Consider the following 22,218-nt stretch of genomic DNA (forward strand, 5'->3'; position numbering starts at 1 on the left):
TTTAATTCCCTAATAACTAAATATGGTTCTTATTGTGTATGATTTCCATCTGAATCAAAGGGAATCGTACACAGAGCTAGAATTTGATGCAGTGCTACTTTGAAATATAGAAAGTGTTTCTGTAACACTTGCCTTCAAACTTTAAATGAGAACCATAACAGATGTGAAAAAGAATTATGACAAGGACAACCTAACTAAAGTTTTATAAATTTTAGGAAATGTCATCTTTTTACTGGTTTCAGAGACTTTTTCAAATGTTTTAAACACAATTTTCAGATAACAATAATGAAAAGCTGAGCCCCAAACCAGGGACAGGTGAACCAGTTTTAAGTTTGCACTACAGCACAGAAGGAACAACTACAAGCACAATAAAACTGAACTTTACAGATGAATGGTAAGTTAATATTTTTGTAAAGATGTTCTTAGCCATTTTGTAGGATTGTATTAGATATTCATTTTTAGCACTTCCTCATATTTATGTTTGTTCTGCTATGATGCATTGGTTCTTAAACTTTAGTGTGCTTCAGAATCACTTGGAGAGCTTGTTAAAACACAGATTACTGGACCTCACTCTCAGAATTAGGTTTCAGATGGGGTCTGAGAATTTGCATTCCTAAAAACTTTCCAGGTGATGCTGATGTTGTTCATCATGAGATATTTCTTCTGATGGAAAATGTACAAGATGATAATTAATCACCTGTAGACCATTAGTGTAAAAATAACTAACATTTTGGCATGTTTTGCAGTCTTGGTCATGTGTATAGGTAGATATGATTTTTCTTTTGAGTGTTAGAACATGATTTTAATCATACTGAATCTTCTCCCCTGCATTTGTTTGACTTAACTTTATGATATATATTCCCACGTTACTACTTAGTTCTGATAAATATTATTTTACTACCTGTATAATTGTCCATCAAGTTACCATCTTTTTACTGTTTTCAGAGACTTTTTCAAATGTTTTAAACACAATTTTCAGATAACTGAAAGAAACTGTGGTTATAGTTTACTTAACCATAGTTTACTTAATAGCTTACTTAACCATTTTCTGTAGTTTCCCTAACCATTTTCCTTTAATTGGGCAGTAAATTTATTTACCATTTTCTACCAAATAAGACTAAAATGAATATCTTTGTTTACAAAGGTTTTTCCTACCTTCAAGATTATTTGAGACATACTCCAGAAGTGAACTATATCTAGATGAAAAGATACTGCCAAATTATTTTCAAAAGGATCTCCTTTTAATACATTTCTACCAGAGGCATATGGAAGTACATAATTTACTATCTCCAAGCCAGTGTTCAATATATTCATTTATTTTTAACTTTTATATTTTATTTTTAAATAATTTGAATTTTTAATTGATTACTATTAATATTGAACATTTTCTTTTTAATGGTCATATAGGTTCTCTTTAATGACATTTCTGATTACATTTATTGCTCATTAATCTAGTTGAATCTTACATTTTAAAAAATCAAGTTATATAAACTTAAGTTCTTTCCCACTATCTCATCACCTTTTGATGGAGACAGCATCCAAAAATTTTATTTATAGTGATATATTAATATTAATATATTGACAACATAGCATATCTTACTATATAATATAATTATATATTAATATAATTATATACTCTTTGTTAATATGTAATAACTATATCAATTGTTTTATGACCAATATATTAATTATTTATAATTAATATATTATTATATTAATATATTATTTGTATATTAATATGATTATATGTTATCTGTTAATATATAACATATTATATGTAAATAATATAATATAGTTATATATTGCTTATTAATATATAATTAATTATATGTCAATATGTGATAATATTAATTTTATTTACTCAAATTCACTGCTTTCCATTTGTGTTTATGTGTATATGTATTTTATATTAAAATCTTTGATTAAGTAGGATTTTCAAATATTATTGAATATTTTCTGTTGTTCCAGGAACTGTTCTAGATGCTGGAAATACATCAGTGAAAAAAACAGACTAATCCCTGCCTTAGTGGAACTAAGGAGACAGACATTAAATATAATAAATAAGTGTACTGTATAGTATGTTAGAAGGTACTGAGTACTATGGAAGAAAATAGAGTAGGTAAGGGTGATTGGGAAACCTTGGCATTGTTGAGAAGGTGACATTTGGGCAAAAACTTGAAGGGTGGGAAGGAGTGAGCCATGCATTTATCTGAGGGAAGAGCATTCTAGGCACAGAGAAAGCCAATGCAAAGACTTAGGCAGAAGCAAACCTAATATGTTCAAGGATTTTTAAAAGACCAGTGTAGCTGGAGTGGAGCGACCAAAGGAGAGAGAAAAAGAAGATAAAGTCAGCCAGGAAAAGTGAGGAGGATATTTAGGAAATATCCTAAAAGGGTTATTTCTGGTTGATAGATAACATGCCATAGTTAGAAGCCAGGAGACTAGTTAAGAGGCTATGGCAGTAAGAAAGGTAAGAAGTGGCGGTGGCTTGGACAAGGATGGGAGCAGTGGAGGTAGTAAAAAGTGACTGGATTCCATCTAGATAAGTATTTGAAGGTACAGTCAATAGGATCTCTTTATGAGCCCTAATGTTTGACCATAACATTTAAAAATCATAGTATCTATGGCCGTTTCTCTTAATACATAATTTAAGGTGACAGAAGGTTGTCATACTTATTATGTCTTTTCTATTCTCATGTTTCTCTACAGAAGGGAGCTGACTTATAAAGAATCCCATCTGAACTTTTTTTTAGAAAAAAATCATTAGGTCCATTCTTCTTTTGAATGCTACTTTTCCTTTTCTAAAAACTAACTATAAATTATAATCTTTCATTCATCAGTTTCTTATTTCTTTGTCAAAAAATTAGCATTTTTTTCTGATTATGAAAGTATTTGACATTCATTGTAAAAAAGAAAAAAACAAAATAGTCCAAAAAAGTAGGCAGTCTTTTTCATCTATGCCAGTATGGTGTCTTGCTTTTATTTTAGTTTCTTTGATGACCGATAAGGCAGTATAACACAGTAAGAACTCGGATTCTGAACTTGACAAACTGTTGAATCTCTCTAAATCTCAACTTTCTCACTTGAAAATGGGTATATTTAATAGAACCTAATTTAAAGGTTTATCATCAGGATTTAATGAGATCATGCAGAGAAAGTACATAGCACTTAGCACATTAACTGGTACATGGTAGGCCCTAAATAATTGTTAGCTACAATTGACATATTTTGTAAATTGTCTTTCGAATAGTTTACCCAGTTTTCTACTGTGGTGTTTATCTTTTTATTATTGATTTATTAGAACTATTTATTTATTATAGAACTAAGTGAGGATAATACCATTTGTCTTTCATTTGTCATAAATATTTTTCCCAGTTTGGTGTTTGTTTTTCAGTTTACTTATGGTGGTTTTGCTTTATGGTTTCTGCCTGTGATCTCATGTTTAGAAAAGCCTTGTTCTTCTCAGAATTAGGGGAAAGGTTCCTCTTATTTTCCCTTTTATATTTTTTATGTCAAAAACTATATATTCCTTCTAGAATTTGTTTTTCCATAAAGTATGATGTAGAGCTATAGCTTTAGTTTTTCCATATGGCTGTTCTTTTGTCCCAGTACCATTTATTGAATAATCTTTTTATTTCTCTGTGATTTGAAATACCATATTAACATATGCTAAATATATTTACTTGGTTACTTTGTCTTTTCAACTAATATTTCTCTATTCCTACTCAGTACCGTAATATTTTAATTATCATAACTTATACACTGAACATTTTATTCATGCCTGTATCCTAGCTTTCTCAATGGGGAAAAAAAGATTTATATATCACATTGGCTTTCCTTTACCAAAATAGCTACTTTTTTTTCAGGTTAAAAAGAAATACATGTTCATTGCAAAAGAAAAAAATTCGGTATAAAAAATTTACCTGGAATAATCCTACTGAGATGACATTTAACACTGGTACATAGCCCTACTGATGTTTTTCTCTGCATATATACCCATGTAGATATATGTTCTTATTTAAAATAATATATTATACATGTATGTTCTTTTTAAAAAGTCAGTTCTGCAGTTAGCTTAAAAGAATTTTTATAAAATCTTGGCAAAAAGGCCATGATTATTTGCATTATTTATTGAGCCACTGCTATTTGTCTGTAATTAATATTTTTGAAGTTACTATAACCCTTAAATTTCTTGTTCACATTTATTTTAAATTTAAGCAATTGTTGCATTTCTATGAATTTAATTTTAACCTCAGTCAGATTGTTATACATTTTCCTCTTTCCCACTCAATCCCCTTCTTAAAAATATGCCATGATTTATCATAGAATACTCATTGAAAATTATTTATTTAAATTGGCCTAGTATTCTGCTATAGCCAGAATGCTAACTAAACAATGATCATCATCAGGTGGGTATTAAAACTAATACAGAAAACATTATACTTCTGCAAAACCATTATTGTCACTCTCCTGCCATATTTAAACCACAAACCAGAACTGGAAGTGATCCATAGGGAGCAGTTCAAAAAACCAAAGAAATGGCCAGGCTTTCGTTCAAGTATTAATTTAAAAATAGCCTGGAACAACAAAGTCAAAAAGCACATATGATCAAAATCTGTAAAACCATTAAGGATTTGGATATGGTGAACCATCTGTAGTGAGGATAAGAAGGGAGATGATTACTGTAATTCACTTAAAATTCAATAGAGAGACACGTAGAAATATATACTAGATAAGAGAAGCATCCAAACTGTGAAAAAGCAGCCCTTTTGTATTTTTAAATCTTTTTAGAATAAAGTGTGTTAAAATAGTCATCTTGATTTGTTTAAAATGGTATTTCCAAATACCATTAAAATAATAAATTCTATATTTTATTTGTATTCTGAATTTTTTGATCTGCTTCTCTAGTTGTAAAGTATAAAAATTATCCTAAAAGTTCATATTTATTAACTTTTTGGTGGAATCACTTATCTTGTTTTGATGACAGGAGCAGTATAGCCTCAAGTTCTAGAGGAAATGGGAGCCATTGCAAATCTGAGGGTCAGGAGGAATCCTTGGTCCCACAGAGCTCAGTGCAACCACCAGAAGGAGACAGTGAAACAAGTAAGATGTTATTTGGCGTTAGTCATTATAAAACCCCAGTGTTATTGGATGTTCATCTATTTTTCTTTTCCCTTTGATGCTGCAGTTTTGTTTCTTATTTTTCATAAGTTACTTTTGCTTCTGTAGTCCAGGCATTATGCTGATAAACAGCAGATACAAAAGATAGGGACCTTAAGCTGTTAAGGTGGGAAGACACAGTGAAGCATTATCTGTTCTGTGGACACAATGGATGGGTGTCATTGTCTGCACATGGGTGAGATGTAAATGTTAGTTTGAATTGTCTTTGCCATTTTATACCAAACAGTGAAATCCACAGTATCTGTCTTGATTCTTTCAAAAAGTGTAGGTAGTTCATATCGGTGGGAAGAAGGCATAAAATCTAAAAGGATTATGAGTGTATCTATTTCATACATGAAGTGCCATTGAGAGAATTGTTCAGAACCGTTTCCTAGTATTAATAGAATATTTTTACATGACCATTATTTGAAATTTCGTGTCTAGCACAGAGACTAGAACATAGATGTTCAGTAATGCCTGGTAAATGAAGAAACAAATGAATTCTATTTAATGAATTCTTATTAAATGTATAGTTTTTACCTCCATATAACATAGTTTAGAATTAAATACGTATAAGACAACTCTCTGGTAAGCAAATGTCCAATTAGGAGCCAAAAGACTGATCCTTCATGAGTCATACAGTTAAATCCCAGAATTAAGTATTTCCAGTGGCCAAAATAGAATTTATGCTATGGTCAACTTTACCATTTGTTCATGATAGTTTAGATTTTACCGAATGCATGTGAAGGTTAGAAGAAAGCAAGATGAAGTAATCTGAGCTGTGAGGGGTATCTAAAGTAGGGATTCTTCACATACAGTTCATGAAGTTCAATATCTGGACTTGGTGAAGAGGCAGTGAGCCCATCCATCCATGATAATGTTTATACAATTTTGTATGCAAATGCATATTTTTGCATTGTGCTAGGGAGAGATTGTATCTGAATGTCAAAGATTTCTATGATCCAGAAAGAGTTAAGAACCATTTATCCATAGGAAAGCTGGAGTAGTAAGTTGGTGTTTATTTTTCTAAAAAATTTGTATTTAATAATACATTCGGTCTTCTGCATTTGCTGATTTAACGAACCTTAGACTAGAAATATCAAAAAAATTAAAAACAACAATGCAACAATTAAAAATAACATAAATTTTAAAACCAATACAGTATAACAACTATTTACATTGTATTAGGTATTATAAATAACATAGAGATGATTTAAAGTATAGGGGAGGACATGCGTAGATTATATGCAAATACTACACCATTCTATGTAAGGGACTTGAGCATCCACAGATTTCGGTATCCACAGGGGTCTTGGAACCACTGACCCATGATGGATACTGAGGGACAACTGTAATTTGGTTTATTTCCAGAAGCTCCTGAAGAATCATCAGAGGATGTGACAAAATATCAGGAAGGTACATCTGCAGAAAGCCCGGTTCAGAACCATATAGACACAGGTGAGTTGCTCCCTTTAGATAATTGTTTCAAATGGGAAAATAAAAAGCCTTAATCTACGTTAGTCTCTCCAGAGTTAGAGGCCATTTTCAAATAGATGTGTTGTGGAATTTTCCTCCCCTTAGAGGGGAATTAGACATCATATTAGAAAATGTCAGCTCCTAAATTAGGCTAAATAGTTAATGTTGCCCACATGACCTTGTTAACTACTTTATTTCCTGACAGCACAATCAGAGGAGCTCACAACCGAGCCATTGGATTCCAGTTTTGGAGAAAAAAATGACCTCAATCTCGATAACCCTTGTGGGATTCCAGAAGAATCCACTTTATCTGAAAAAGGCAAGGAACCAGAAACTTCAGATCAGACTAGCACTGAGAGTACTACCAATGAAAACACCACCAGTCCTCAGCCTCAGTCCCGAACAGAAGCCACTGGGCTTTCAGCTCAGGAGGAAACATCAGCCAGGGACTCTGCTCTGCAGGACACAGATGACAGTGATGACGACCCAGTTCTGATCCCAGGGGCAAGGTATCGAGCAGGACCTGGTGATAGGTTGGTAAATTTTTAATTAACATGAACTGTGAAAAACATTTCTCAAGGATTTGTTTGAAGTCACATAAGGGAGTCTCTCCGTTTTTGGCAATTGCTTCCTCTAAGGGTGCTTTAGTCGTATAAACCCATAGAATTTTTACACTGTAAGTGATTTCACATAATACATTCTTTGAGCAAACTGTGCATTAAGAGGGGAAAAAAAAAATCTTCGTTGCTCTGTGTCTCTGTCAGTGAGGCTTGCTTTCCAGCTTACAGATGAAGACAAGGGAATGTTGTGAGTGACCAGCAGGTTATTATGGAGTCAAGGTTATATTTAGCTGTCAGATTTGTCCTGTAGATATCCTGGCCTTTATCAGTTTTTGTTTTGTTTTAATTTTTATTTTTCCACTTTTCTATTGACCCTGGATTAAGGTAGCGTGATAGTAGTTCTCTTTTTGAGAATAATATGTTTTTCTTTGATTTCTACTAAATTTAGTGACTCAATTTAGAAAATGAAAAATTAGATACCAAATTAAAAATGTATTATAGCTATAATAAAGAATTGAATTGCCAACATGTTTATATAGTTTTTCCATTTTTCATTTTATGTGATCACAAGGATACATTTTCTTTTTTAGGAGATAGAATAAATCCTTTAAAGTATACTGCATTCCATACTTAAAACTATTTCTATAATTAGCGCCATCATATCTCATTTGTAAGTTTTCTCCTCTTCCAGAGAATCTAGTTTTCTCTTTAAAAATCATAGTTCACATAGAAGTGAGGTTCTATTTGAACTGTTTTGCATATTTCTGTGCTCAAAAACTGTTGCTCATAAAATATTCTGAAATTTCTGTGAACTGAAAAATAAAAGGAAAAGATTAATTTACCATTGAAGAATGGCAATGTTGTTTAATAGTCAAGAGCATAATGATGACTTTGAATACTGATTTCACCACTTACCAGCAGTGTTTTCTTATTCAAATTACTTGGTTGACTTAAAGGTTCAGTTTCCTTATCTGTAAAATGGGATTGTGATTATCTAGAATTATTGTAATAATTTTGTTAAAATCAATCGATCAAATCAATCATGATGTGACCTGGCTCACATTGATAGCACTAAATAAATGATGGCTGTATTAAACAACCAAGATATTCTACGTGGCTACTTAGATTTTAAAAAAGAATTACAGTTAGAATAGTTCGAGGGATAGACAGAGAGGACAAGCAAAAATCCTGAACAGGATGGCTTGCAGTTCAGTGAAATTGCCTTTTATTAACTTTAAGAAGATATACATCTTCCTTTAGTCATATTTGGGAAATGTTTACTTTGCCATGGCACTGTTTTTAAATATAAAGCAAGTAATCTTTCCCCATATTTATACTTAGAGATTAACCAAACATCTTCTTTGCCTGCCACACATTAATCCTCAGCATTTTTAATACATATTTTAGACAAGTCAAATGTAGTTACATTTCTTTCCATTCCCAGAGGCAGTCCTTAGAATGTCATTACCACTTAATGTATGGAGATAAGGTTAGCAAGCATAGCACAATTTGAAAATCAAACTGAGAGTTTCAAAAACCCAGCGTGAAAAGCTAGATTCTATAATTAATTAAGTTTGTACATTCATGGCCTTCTATTTATATAGGTGAATGTATGTCTTTTTTTTTTTTTTTTTACTGTATTTAAGTAGCAGAGCATGATACTGAGGTCATAGCTGAAAATAAAATTTAAATATCCAATTTCTAGTAAAATGTACTGTATCACTTTCCAGGTTCATTTGTTTAAATAAGAAATTATGTATTTTTAATGGATATTAGCTTACATTTTCAGAAAATCTTAATTATTTAGCAGCTTCTATGTAGGCTAATTATAACAACTTTATGCCAAGCAAAGGAAACTGAGGTGCTAAGCAAGAGCTTTTTGTATATTCTAGACCTAAGGAAATTTTTTTAAACATATTAGTGTAACAGTGAGAAAGGATTTGGGGAGACAGTGAGTCCTAGAGAATCCAGAAACTATAATATCTTTCTTTAGAGCTTTATCATTTACTTATCATTTTCATAATACTTAGATGATTGTATGTTTTAGGGATTCCCCTAGGGTTTGGATCTCCTGCTAAGTGGTCGGTCACCTGATAGCTTCATTGACCCAGGAAACCCAGGTGCTGAATTAGATTAGCAGAATCTTTTAGAAGAAAGATAATCAGGACAACAGCCTAGAACTGACCCTACTTCATGCATTTATTCTTGAATTCATACTCTCATGGTTAGATCTGGATTCAGAACCTCTCTGGGTCCACATTCACTTCCTTGCTTTTTTTAAATTAAATATTATTTAATATTCTGTATACTCAGTTTGAGTATTTAGCCTTGGTTTATCCTATATATTATTTTGTTTTATAGGACATAATAGTAAACTTACTGAATGGTAACATAAGAATAATAAAATCCTACCCTTTGAGAAACTCAGTAATTTATTGGAGAAGAAAGAACAAATACATAAGCCATTTATAAGAACATGAAAAACAGATTTAATATGTGAAATCAAATACAGTTATTTATATATACTTGTATTCACACACGTACATACTCTCTGAGGTGACTCTAAAGTGATTAGAGTGACTGTTTCACAATTTTGTCAGTTTTCCTTTGAGATTTGTGTCATTTCCTAGCTCTTTACCAAAAATTTGTAAATGGTAAAAAATCTTCCTCTGACTTTTGTCTAAATAATTTTTATAGTTCCTAACTTCTTTTGCACTATCCTGATTTAATTTTGAGCTACCTGTATAAGGTGTACTTTTAATACTTCCACCCTTTTCTAAGGGCTCTTTGTCACTAAGACTATTTCCAGTTTGTCTTCTCAATTTGGAGGGATAGGTGTGTTGACTTTTATTCAAAAGAGGAAAGTTTAAGAAATTTTGCTTCCTAAGAACATGAAAATGGGCTGGGCACGGTGGCTCACGCCTGTAATCCCAGTGCTTTGGGAGGCTGAGGTGGGAAGATCACTGGAGCCCAGGAGTTCTAGCTTGGGTGACAGAGAAGACTCTCTTTAAAAAAAAAAAAAGAAAAGAAAAGAGAAGAATCATTTACTAGCTTGTGATTTTGGAGAATTTCTGTTTCCAAAGAGGCCAAGCGTTTGGGAGCTCGACTGTAAAAATCATACCATTTGGTTCTTAGAGTCCAAGGATATATTCCACACATGGCTGAAATGTCCAACTAAGAAGATACATGTCTTAACGTTCCCTCCGTGCTGCTATTTGCAAAGCCCAGTTTGTATTTCTTTAGTCCTAAAATTAAGTATGATAAAAATATGTACTTAATTAAATCTGTACTTTAATTTATATGAAGAACTATATAGTGGATCTCATTATTTTTTTGCCCCAAATTTAACTTTTAAAATGAAACTTAAAAAGCTTATAGGTAAGTCATTTTTGATACACATTACTAAAAATATCAAAGCAGTTCTTTGCAATACAGAGTAATGATTTTTTAAAAAATATTTGCATTCTTGTAATTTGATTAAATAAATACTGCCCAAGTTTTTGCTTTTGGGCTGAGATCAAGCATGAAAAGGAAAGGTCTTAGAAAATAAAGGCCTTAACAACTAACATAGATATTTTTAAATGGAATGCCCCACTCATTAACTGTAGCAAGTCTATATAAATATAACTGGGACTCTCTGTAGCTGAGGTCAGCAGACTTTTTTTACAGAGCCAGATATTAACTATTTTAAGCTTTGCTGGCCAAGAGGCAAAGTGGAGGCCATTATGTAGTGCTTATATAACCATTAAAAACATAACCATTTAAAAATGTAAAAACTGTTCTTAGCCTGAGGTTCATTACAGAAATAGTCAGCTGGCCAAGATTTAGCCATGAGCCATAGTTTGCTTATCCCTGCTCTGTAATAAATCAGTCTTAGAGAAATAGTCCAAGCTATTAATATAATCTATGGTAAAATTCTTCACTGGCAGAAATCCAAAGTTTAAAACAATGGAATCTATAAATCATCACATATTTAGGTTCCCTTTAACTTTGTCTAGGGCAAGAACATAGAACATCAAATGGAAAATAAATTTAAAAAAAGAAAAATATGCTAATTATGGTATAAAAAACAATAAATAAAATTAATGTGTGTATGCCTCAGGGATTTTACATAATGGATTTAGAAACATAAATATGTGCCCTTGGAATGAAAGGAGAGTGGTTAGATTTTCTGTTTAGATGATCTTCATATAAATTGTTTTCACAGTACCAAATCTGTTGTAGAGTAAATGGTATGGTGGCCTGGCTGGTAGCTCTTCCTCTTACTAAATCCAAAAGGAAAACTAAATTGCCCTCTGAAAAAAGACAAGCCTCTAAGAAAGCTTCCTGAAGAAGTGCTCACATAGTCTTGAACAGTTTTTAGTTACGGCTTCAGCTAAGGTGCTCTAACAATTTTTTCCCTAAAGATTGAGGATGTTAATCCTATATTGCCTGTTAATCAGTTTTTAAAAGTATTATTTGCATTGAAATTTGGTTCCATCTACCTACTCTGGACTTTGTGGAACATGGCCTTCACTTTTAAAGCCAAATTCTTTGTACTGTAAATTTGCCAGCATTTATTTAGTCATCATTATAACCACTCTTTCTAGATTTCTCATGATTCCAGTTTACTCTTTATTAAAGAAAATTGCAGAGAAAAATAATCAAAGAGAAAGAACCGGGCTCCTAGGAAGTTAAAGTCCTTGTTATTCTTTGCTTGCTTGTTATATAGTCTTGTGGTTAGGCCAAATGAGTCAGCTTAGGACTTAATTATTTATTTTCCAAAGAGCAGCTCAGCCCTGAGGAACATAAAATAGGTGTTCCAGTGGATGGTATTCATGAGTCAGTGCAGTTCCCCATACTGTGACAGGATTAGGTTCTTATTTATTTGTATATTTATTTATTTAGTTAGTTAGTTATGAATGAATGAATGAATGAATGACAAAGTCTCACTCTGTTGCGTTGGATAGAGTACCGTGATGTCATTGTACCTCACAGCAACCTCAAACTCCTGGGCTCAGGCCATCCTCCTGCCTCAGCCTCCTGAGTAGCTGGGACTACAGGTGCATGCCACCACATTCAGCTGATTTTTCTATTTTTCGTAGGGATGGGGTCTGGCTCTTGCTCAGGCTGGTCGTAACTCCTGAGCTCAAGTGGTCCTCCTGCCTCAGCCTCCCAGTGTGCTAGGATTACAGCCACTATGCCTGGCCAGGTTCTAATTGATTTAAAAGACAAAAGGGATTAAGTGCAATGTCTTCCTTCTATTCTATCTTCAATGAGTGTTTCTGTTTTCTTAATTTCTTCATATATAGTTGAATGACATATTCTTCATGTAATACCCGAACTCACCAAGAGAAACAAAAGTTCTTTTAGATTGAGATGATTGATGATGAAAGTGATGACCTGAATGCTTTAAATATTTGGTTCTTTGAAGTCTTTATCAGTGATTTCAGTTATTGTGTTCCCTTCACTAGATTTAATATCAGAGGAACAACAATAGGTGATAGAATAATGAGGTAATTCAGTATCTTCCTTCATTATTTCATTTTTTCTTTATGGTGGATTTGCCAGGTCGTCTTTTGCCACAGCTAACCACCTTTCCTATTAACAGTTAATACTTTCTTGGAACTTGCTGAACTCTAAGTGCTGAGCATTGTAAAGCAGGTTGCTTTCCACAACTATATTTAGCTGCATGCACTGCATGGGGATAGAATGAAAAGAAATTTCCTGTGTGCAGATATAACTGATGTTCACTTCAAATGTGTCGTATGACAAAGTAACTATAATATGAAATAATGTACTTTAAATGTCAGTTCTTTGCTTTGAATATTTTGTTGAAGAATGCAATTTATGTTTTTTTAAAAACTTGATTGGGATAACAATTAGCAACTTTTTTTTATTCAACTGTACTCCTTTTCCTTGAGATCAATAACTAAAAATGGACTTGAGTCAAATTCTGTGCATAGGTTTAAGGTTCTGATTTTTTTTAAAAAGGCCGTTTTCTTATAAATAGTTTAATAACTTAAGAGTGTCATATCAAGATGATATGTATCCCTCAAACACTCCTCTAATTTGAAGTCTGACAATGGAGTACATTTTTAGTAGATCTTTAAAGTGAACCTCAGTCCCATCAGTCACCTACCTGGTTTACTGACAAAACCAATCTTGTACTTAATTCTAGTGGCATATGTATGTTATTTACTATCAGTTTCTATTAATAAAACAAAGTGAAACATAAAACATAACATAAGCAACAATCAGAAATGTAAAATTGGCAGAGTTCCCCCATGGGGAATACAGAAATAATGAAATACACACGCACAAAAAATATTATAAATGTATAGAAATTCCTGGGTAAGGCCCGTTCTCAGGAGGATTCCCATAGAAAAGCCTCAGACCTGTTTTACTCTTATGCTGGTGTTTTTAGGCTGTTTTAACACTAAGGTATATCTAAAGTACCTTTTTGCAAATTAGTCTATTGCTATTATAGTTACCACTTTCTAGTTAAATGACAGAACAATGGAATTTGTTTCAGGCCTTTTTGATTTTCTGATTTATGCTTTTTATCCCAAGTACTCAAAGCTGGTTTCTGCTTTTTCAATGAAAGTTGCGACTAAAAAGTACCACATTTTAAATGAGTTTTAGAAAAACTAAAGCATTGAAGTGGAGATTATTATGAAGTGGAGATAAACAGTGGTAAAACAGAAAATGTGACACTTACCTTCCCTTAGAGTAAATGAGATTAGACTCATTTTTCTCTACCTCGGTTATTTCTTATATAGAAATTATCTGGGGAAATTTCTGATAATAAAGCAGTATTTTCCTGACATTGAACACATATTTGTTCTGCTTCCCCTTTCAGCAATTGAGGATGCTCAAGGAATGTCAAGTTCTGCTTAAGATAAACAAAATTATAAAAATATAATTATCACATATTATCTCTACTGCCCATATAACTAGTCTTCATTAGGGACTGTCTTACAGTGTTTCGTGAATGTGTCTTACTATAATCCACTAAGATTCTGAATGGTAGGTACCTTATTATCTATTTCTGTCATTCCCTACTCTGCATTCTACTGCTATTACCTCAGCACTTCTCACCTGGTGTACTGAAACACTCCTCCAGATCCCTCTAGTCCCACTTTCAGGCGCTTCCCATGGCCCATGATCTAGAAAATCCCAGCTTCTTTGTCTGGTATATAGGGCACTTCCTATTAGGGCTGCTGCCGAGAATTGCTCCTGCTCTCTGCGTCAGCCATGCTTGGAGTGTCACTGAATACATGCAGAGGACTGTTGGAGCTCTCTGAATAGATTATCCTGCTTTAAACCTGCATATCTTCTCCTGCTCTGAACCCTGTAACTGAAATGACCTCCCATCATCATCATTTGGGCCACCTCATCTTTCAATATTTATCTTAAGCTACCTTTTTTTGAAACTTTTTCTGGCCCATATATTTCATAATTCCAACTATGGGCCCTTATATACATCTACTGTGTTACCTATAACACTTTATTTTACATGTGTATGTTTTCCTATATAAGAATGTAAGCACCTTAGAGGCCAGTGTATACATGATACAGAAATAAAAGCTGGCAAAGACATCTTTTTGTCAAAAACTCTAGCTAACTAAATTTTTATTCATATCTCTAGATGATCTGGCTTTTTGCTTTCTTCCTCTGCTTCCCATAAGTTGAATAAGAGGCCTATGCATTATTGTTTCAAGAGTCCCACAGTCTCCCCACACATTTGATGACTTGCTACAAGGACTCACAGGATTCAAAGTCTATGGTTTGTTATGGCAAGGAGAAAAGACACATCAGACAGAATGGAAACATCCAGGCACAGCCTTCCAACATTCTCCTTTGCAGAATGTACTCCTTCCTTTAGTGATAAAATGCAGTTAACACTTGTGTAGCGTTTCTGGCCGAGCGTGGTGGTTCATGCCTGTAATCCTAGCCCTCTGGGAGGCAGAGGCAGGAGGATTGCTTGAGGTCAGGAGTTAGAGACCAAACTGAGCAAGAGTGAGACCCCGTCTCTACTAAAAACAGAAAGAAATTAGCCGGGCAACTAAAAATAGAAAACAAATTAGCTAGGCATGGTGGCACATGCCTGTAGTCCCAGCTACTCAGGAGGCTAAGGCAGGAGGATCGCTTGAGCCAGGAATTTGAGGTTGCTGTGGGCTAGGCTGATGCCATGGCACTCTAGCCCAGGCAACAGAGCAAGACTCTGTCTCAAAAAAACAAAAAAAAACACCTTTTGTAGTGTTTCTGTCCCTAGAAGCCTGCTTACGACTTAAAGTCCACGGTGTTTACTGGGGGCTGGTTATGTAGGCATCCTCTCCTCTGCACCAACCACAGTTACCTAAATTCTAGACCCAGAAGGAAAGGAGATGTTCACCATAAATCACATTATTTTTACAGATAATCTAGGCAGATTGGTACAGCAGGGTCAGTGTCTCAGGCAGGCAAAACAACGTAGGGAACATTCCAAAAGTCAAGTTCCCAGGTGCCAGCCAAGGGCCTGCCTTTTAAGCAGACCTTTTAAAGATAGCCACGTCAGGCCCCTGTTCCTTACCTTGTTTACTGACACATTGTAAGGCAAAGAAGCCAGTTGTCTCCCTCCGCATGCCCCTAAGAGCAGAAGCAGCAAGATACTCTCCAGCAACCCATCTACCTCACTTATTTCAGATTCCTGTGTTGAAATGACAGAAATTCTGACATACAGACCTTGCTTGTCGTAACGCTAGATAATAACACTAACGTGATGTCTTAGTCCATTTTCTGTTGCTTATAACAGAATACCTGAAACCGAGTAATTTATAAAGAAAAGAAATTTAATAGTTAATGGAGGCTGAGAAGTCCAAGGTCAAGGGGCCATAATTGGTAAGAGCCTTCTTGCTGGTAGGGAACCTGCAGAGTCCCAGGATGACACAGGAGTCATGGTGAGGGAGCTGAGCATGCTGTGTTTGCCCAGGTCTCTCTTCCTCTTCTTACAAAGCCACCATTCCAACTCCCATTGTAACCCATTGATTCATGAATGGATTAATTCCATGAGAGCAGAGCCCTTATGTTCCAGTCACCTCTTAAAGGCCTCTTAAGTTTCAACATGAGTTTTGGAGGAGAAATTCAAACCATAGCACATGGCTTTTTACTGTAAAACAAGTACTTTAAAGCACTTAAAAGTGTTATTTTTCAGAAAACAATTAACATTTTTCTAAACTCTTATTCATAGATTCAGTTGGATGGTAAACACTTTAAATTTATAATTTAAATGTAAATTTTAGCTTAACTTTATCTGAATAATCACAAGTTCTAAATTAGAAGGTTCAAATTAATGAGGTTTTCTTTTCTAAAAACCACTAAGCCAATATAAGAAAAATGTATACATAATATAAATTTTAAAACCTATGAGTTTTAAACTTAGTGTACTGAAGAACAGTGGTATTCAGAATTAAAATGAGAATTTCCAATAAGGCATAAATAAATGGATTTAATTTATTCTTTGCTTTTAATATCTTTCTCTTAAATATGCCTGGGGATTGCTTCTTAGCCATAGCAACTTTGGCTCTTGTACCAAAGTTTCATAGCTGTTACGAAAGGAAAGACATAGAAATGTAATAATTGTCATAGAAACTCTCCTGTTGAAGGGGGTGGTGGTGAGAATAGCTTCCCTATGTTTATAAGAACCTAATTCTTCAGGCTTTGAATTGAAAAAATAAAGTTCAAGTTTTGTAACTTGATTATGCAAAATAATATAATGCAATATTATGCAATATAATAAATGCAAACTCAATTTATTTTTGGATGGAAGAATTTAATTATGAAATTAGGAAAGTGGAGGTTACTACTGTCCAAAGTGTTCTGATACTCTAAAATGGGGTCACAAAATTTGGGAAATACTACATTGTGCAGACCTCGTTTTGAGTTTCACATTAGCATAATAAAACCTCTGAGAAGACTTACAGTAAAGAAACCTGTTTGGCTTTGTTTAGTCCCTCATATTCCACACTTGTTTGATCATAAACTTAATTTGTGGAATACCTATGAAAATCCCAAAGTTTGGGAAATGTTCTCCTTCCAGATCATTCTAACTATATTCTAGACTGTGCAAATCCAGTTCACTAGAAACCTACACTAGGAGGCTCTCTGATTTTCCTAGTGTTTCACGCCTGCACAGTAAAGAATTTCTTTCTACATATTAATTCAAAACTCATCCATTGAAATTTTAGTCTTGTCCTCATATTCTATCCTTAGTACAGTATCCTTAGTATATTAACCTTGTTTGGCTAACTGAATTACCCCTTAAGTCATTTCATTCCAGGTTAAATAAATCCATCCTCTCATGATCTTTGTGCTATTTTTTTCTACCCTAAAAATTCTTTGTTTTCCTGCAAGCTATTTTAATAATACCTATAATATCAGTTAATTTGTGCCACTCAACCTAATGGTGTTTTATAAAAAGGCTTACCAAGTTGAAAACAGTAAGCAAAGTAATTCATATTTTATATTTTTCATGGTGTTTAATGGATTTCTGCTTAATAATTTAGACTAGTTCTTTACAGTGACAATTTAGCATTTTTTAAATGGGGTTTATAGACTATTACTGATTCATATAATTAGCTTCCTAATTTAACCTTGGAGTTACCTTATGAAAATTTTGATGATCATTTAGAAACAGAATTTTCTGGAATATGCAATGTTAAAAATAAAACGTAAAGTCAAGAGTCTAGGTTTTATTTTCATAGGTCAATTGTATGTCCTTCAGATTTAATTTTTTCTCCATCTATTAAATGTTTCCTTCAAATAGAATAACTGATAACCTTGCGCTGTTTTGTTGTTGCTTCGAAATTCTTGGATGAATCAATTTTGCATCTATTATTTTATTTACTCAATAAACCTATTATGTGTCTATACTCTGGTGAGTGCTGGTGATAATGACAGCCCTGTCCTCCATTAGCTCTCGTTTCAGTGGGATGAACAGAAACATATAGTACAGTAAGAGAGCTTTGCATGGGCTATGAGAGTATTAAGGACTCCTAAATTAATTTGAGGAGGGGAAGAATTGTATTTTAATTCTTGGTTTGTGATACACTATCATTATTAGTTCATGCTTACCTCCTCTTCTTTCTTTATTTAGTGATATCATAAATATCCATGAACCTACCACCCAACCCAAGAACTAGAAAACTAGCTATAACTTAAATCAACTATTCTCTTCCTTATTCTGTCCGCCTACCCCCTGCACCAGTGGTAACCACTCTTCTGAATATTATGTTTATCATGCCTGGCTTTAAAAAACAAAACATGCCAGGCATGGTGGCTCAGGCCTGTAATCCTAGCACTCCGGAAGGCTGAGGCCAGAGGATCCCTTGTAGCCAGTAGTTTCAAACCAGCCTGAGCAAAAGCAAGACCCCCGTCTCTACAAAAAAAAAAAGAAAATAGAAAAAATTAACCGGGCATGCTGGTGTGCACCTGTAGTCCCAGCTACTTGGGAGGTTGAGGCAGGAGGCTCACTTGAGCCCAGGAGTTTGAGGTCACAGTGAGCTATGATGATGCCCCCCGCACTCTACTCTGGGAGACAGAACAAGACCTTGTCTCAAAAAGTAAAAAAATAAATAAAAATAAAAAATAAAATGTTACCATATAAACATAAATGCCAAAACAACATATTATTTATGTTGCTTTACCCACTTTTGAACTTTATTAAAAAAATTGACATCATAATGTATATGAGACTGGGACTTGCTTTTTTTTCCCCTCAAACATCATCTTACTAAGATTCATCCATGTTGTTATATATAGCTGTTGCTCAATCATTTTCACTGTTATCTAATAATCCGTGTGTGAATATACTATGATTTATCCATTTTGCTGTTAATGGACATTTAGGTTGTTTCTAGTTTTTGCTATTATTGATAGTGCTGCTTTGAGCATTCTGAAATACTTCTCCTGATACTAAATTTTTCTTGGGGATATACGTAGGAATAGAATGTTTAATTTCACAAAATAATTTCAAATTATTTTCCAAAGTGAGAGTGTAAATTAAATTAGTATAATAACTAGCATTATTTTTAAAAAATCACATTTGTCCACATCTCTAATACTTGCTTTTGTCATATATATACATATATATATGTGTATATATATGTATATATATATATATGTGTGTGTGTGTATATATGTGTGTATATATATATATTTAGAGAACCCAAGCTGTGAGGGATCACATTTCTTGATTTTGCTAATTGGATGTACAATATCTCATGGTCTTGATATTCATTTCTCTATTTACAAATGAGATTCTGCATTTCATGTTTTTTAGCTATATCTAGTTTTCTACTGGGTGGTTTTAATTGAGTTGTTTTTCTTTGCTTTATTGATTTATAGGAAATTCTTACTACATTTTTGATACTGATTCACTATCATGTATAAGGGTTAAAATATTTTTTACAGTTTGTGACTTTTTTTCACTTTCTTCAGGCTGTCTTTTGATGAGCCATTCTTATTTTAATTTAGTTAAAATTTATCAGTCTTTTATGCTTATCACTTTTATTTACAAAATTCTTACTACCCTGGAATAAAAAAAAAAAGTCTGTTTTGCTTTTGACATTTAAGTCATTAATTCATTTGGAACTTATTTTTGTTTATGATGTATATGTGTACCCTCCACCACCTCATGTAAGTAGCCCTTTTTTCCCCTGACCATTTATTAAATGTTGAATTTCCCCACAGGACATTGATCCTCTATTATTTCTATTAATTGGCCTATAGATTCTTCTGAGGTTTTTTAATGTAATTGTATAATCTGCAAATGTGAGTTTTCTTTCCTCTTAATTTTTATTATTTTTTTATTGTACCAGCTAATGATGATAGTAGGTATCACATGTTGCTCCTGATTTTGAAAACACCTTTATTCATTTATTTAGAGTGTTAGGGTTTTTGTATTAATAGATACTGTATATCAGGTCAGGGTTATTCCTTTCTGTCTTAGTATACCAACAGTTTTTATCATGAATAGGTATTGATTTTAATCAAATATATTTTCTCCATCTATTGAATTACTGTATTTTTTTCTCCTTTAACCTGCTAAGGTAGTAGATAACACTTATTAATGTTGAACCATCTTTATATTCCTGGGATAAACCTAACTTGGTAATGACGTATTACTTTTTAATACCTTGAATTTGATTTGCTAATATTTAGTGAAGGATTTTTGCATCCATATTCTGAATGAATTTCCTTTCTTATGTTTTCATGGTCTGTTTTTTGGTAAAAAGTTATATTAGCCTCAGAGAATGAGTAGGAAAATATTTCTTCATTTTTTTTTTCCCCCTGGCAGAGTTTGTATAAGATTGTAATGACCAGGCACAGTGGTTCACACCTGGAATCCCAATACTTTGAGAGGCCCAGGCAGGAGGATTGCTTGAGGCCAGGAGTTTGAGACCAGCCTGGGCAACATAACAAGACCCCGTCTTACAAAAAAAAAAAAAGAAAGAAAAAAATAGCCAGGCGTAATGGCACACACCCATAGTCCTGGCTACAGTGGAGGCTGAATCAGGAGGATCACTTTGCTTGAGCCCAGGAGTTCAAGGCTGCAGTGAGCTATAATCACACTACAGCCCTCCAGCCTGGGTGACAGAGCAAGACCCTGTCTCTTTAAAAAAAAGAAAAGATAAAAATGGATTGTAATGATCTTTTCTTTGAAAGTTTATTAGTAGACCCTACCTATAAAACCAGCGGAGCCTGGCATTGTCTTTGATAAGGTTTCTAAGTATTATTTCAATTCTTTAATAGTTACAGGACTATTTGAACTATCCATTTACCAATTTATTACCCACAAGACCACAAAGCCAGTTTCTACAAATTCGAAGAAAATAAGTCTCCCATCAGCCATGCTCTCTGACCACAAGTTAGATGTTAATGACCAAAAAAGCTGAATATGTACAACCTAAGAAGTTAGAAAACAACCACAAAATAATCTTAAAGAATGGAAAGAAGGATATGATAAAGAAAAAAATGGAAATAGAAAATGAAAAGGTTAACATATATTAGAGAATCTACAAAGCCAAAAGTTGTTTCTTTGAGAAGAATAATATAGAGTTCTATGATTTATAAAGAAAAAATGAAGGGGACTAAAATAAATAATGTTATGAATGAAAAGGTGGCTATAACTAAAGCCACAGTAGAAATTAAAAAGACAATACTATAATAAATTTGAAAAATTGGGTAAATTAACAAATTCAAAAAAATGAAACAGCTCCTGGAAGTGACTAAAGATGAAAATAGATATGTATGTATGGAAAAATTGTCTTCCATAAAACCAGTCCCTGGTGTCAAAAAGGTTGGGGACCCCTGTTCTGTATAGGTTCTTGGAAATAGTGACTTTAAGTAAAACAACATATAACGAAACCAGTTTTCCTATAGATTAATTGATATAAATAACAGTGATGTTCATACATTGCTACCTTATCTTCAACCCTTGCCTTTAACAGGCTAACAAATACAAATTAAAACACGGGAGAGTCTTGCTTGGTTTGGAGACAGTGAAGGGATTTCCATGGTATTTAAATATATTCCTATAACCAGTTATATAAATCTGAATAAAAAACCAGTTTCCAATAAGGTTTTGAGATGGCATTCACCATCTTTGTGAAAAGTTGAACATTACTAATCAAGTCCTGTCATGTCTTTAGAAGGCAGAAACAGTGTTAGTATTTACTAAACCAGAAGTATTAGGTCATTAAATATGAAATGTCCGATTTTGAATCAAAACTTGAGTTTATTATATCTCAAACAAGAAGCAGTACAATTAATCAAAGGATGTGCCTAAACTATCGACACAGTTTTGCCATCTTAACAGTAGCTTGTTTAGGCCAGCAGTGAAGAAACCTGGAGAGCAAGTGGTGATGAAATCGCGAAAGGCATTTTCCACAGCTTGTTGAGAATTTAATATTTTTCCTTACAAGAAGTGGTCCAAAGCATGGAAGAAGGGCTAGTCAGTTGGTGCAATATCTGGTGAATACGGTGGATGACAGAGTTTCCA

The 22,218-nt window shown here is 33.5% G+C and overlaps 1 protein-coding gene across 6 annotated transcripts in view; it reads left to right on the forward strand.

Moving 5' to 3' along the window:
- Positions 1 to 22,218, forward strand: part of DCAF6 (DDB1 and CUL4 associated factor 6) — a 125,950-nt gene that overhangs the window by 85,144 nt on the left and 18,588 nt on the right. For 3 of the 6 annotated variants that reach the window (XM_045546634.1, XM_045546637.1, XM_045546639.1), the window contains 5 exons: positions 277 to 394; positions 4,988 to 5,103; positions 6,532 to 6,618; positions 6,842 to 7,169; positions 12,650 to 12,691. In XM_045546634.1, the coding sequence (XP_045402590.1) occupies positions 277 to 394; positions 4,988 to 5,103; positions 6,532 to 6,618; positions 6,842 to 7,169; positions 12,650 to 12,691 (691 nt within the window). The remainder of the gene's footprint in view (positions 1 to 276; positions 395 to 4,987; positions 5,104 to 6,531; positions 6,619 to 6,841; positions 7,170 to 12,649; positions 12,692 to 22,218) is intronic. The other 3 variants (XM_045546636.1, XM_045546638.1, XM_045546640.1) reach the window with 1 other exon arrangement.

The sequence above is a fragment of the Lemur catta genome, chromosome 3 (genome assembly GCF_020740605.2).
Source record: "Lemur catta isolate mLemCat1 chromosome 3, mLemCat1.pri, whole genome shotgun sequence".
Classification (NCBI taxonomy): Eukaryota; Metazoa; Chordata; class Mammalia; order Primates; family Lemuridae; genus Lemur; species Lemur catta.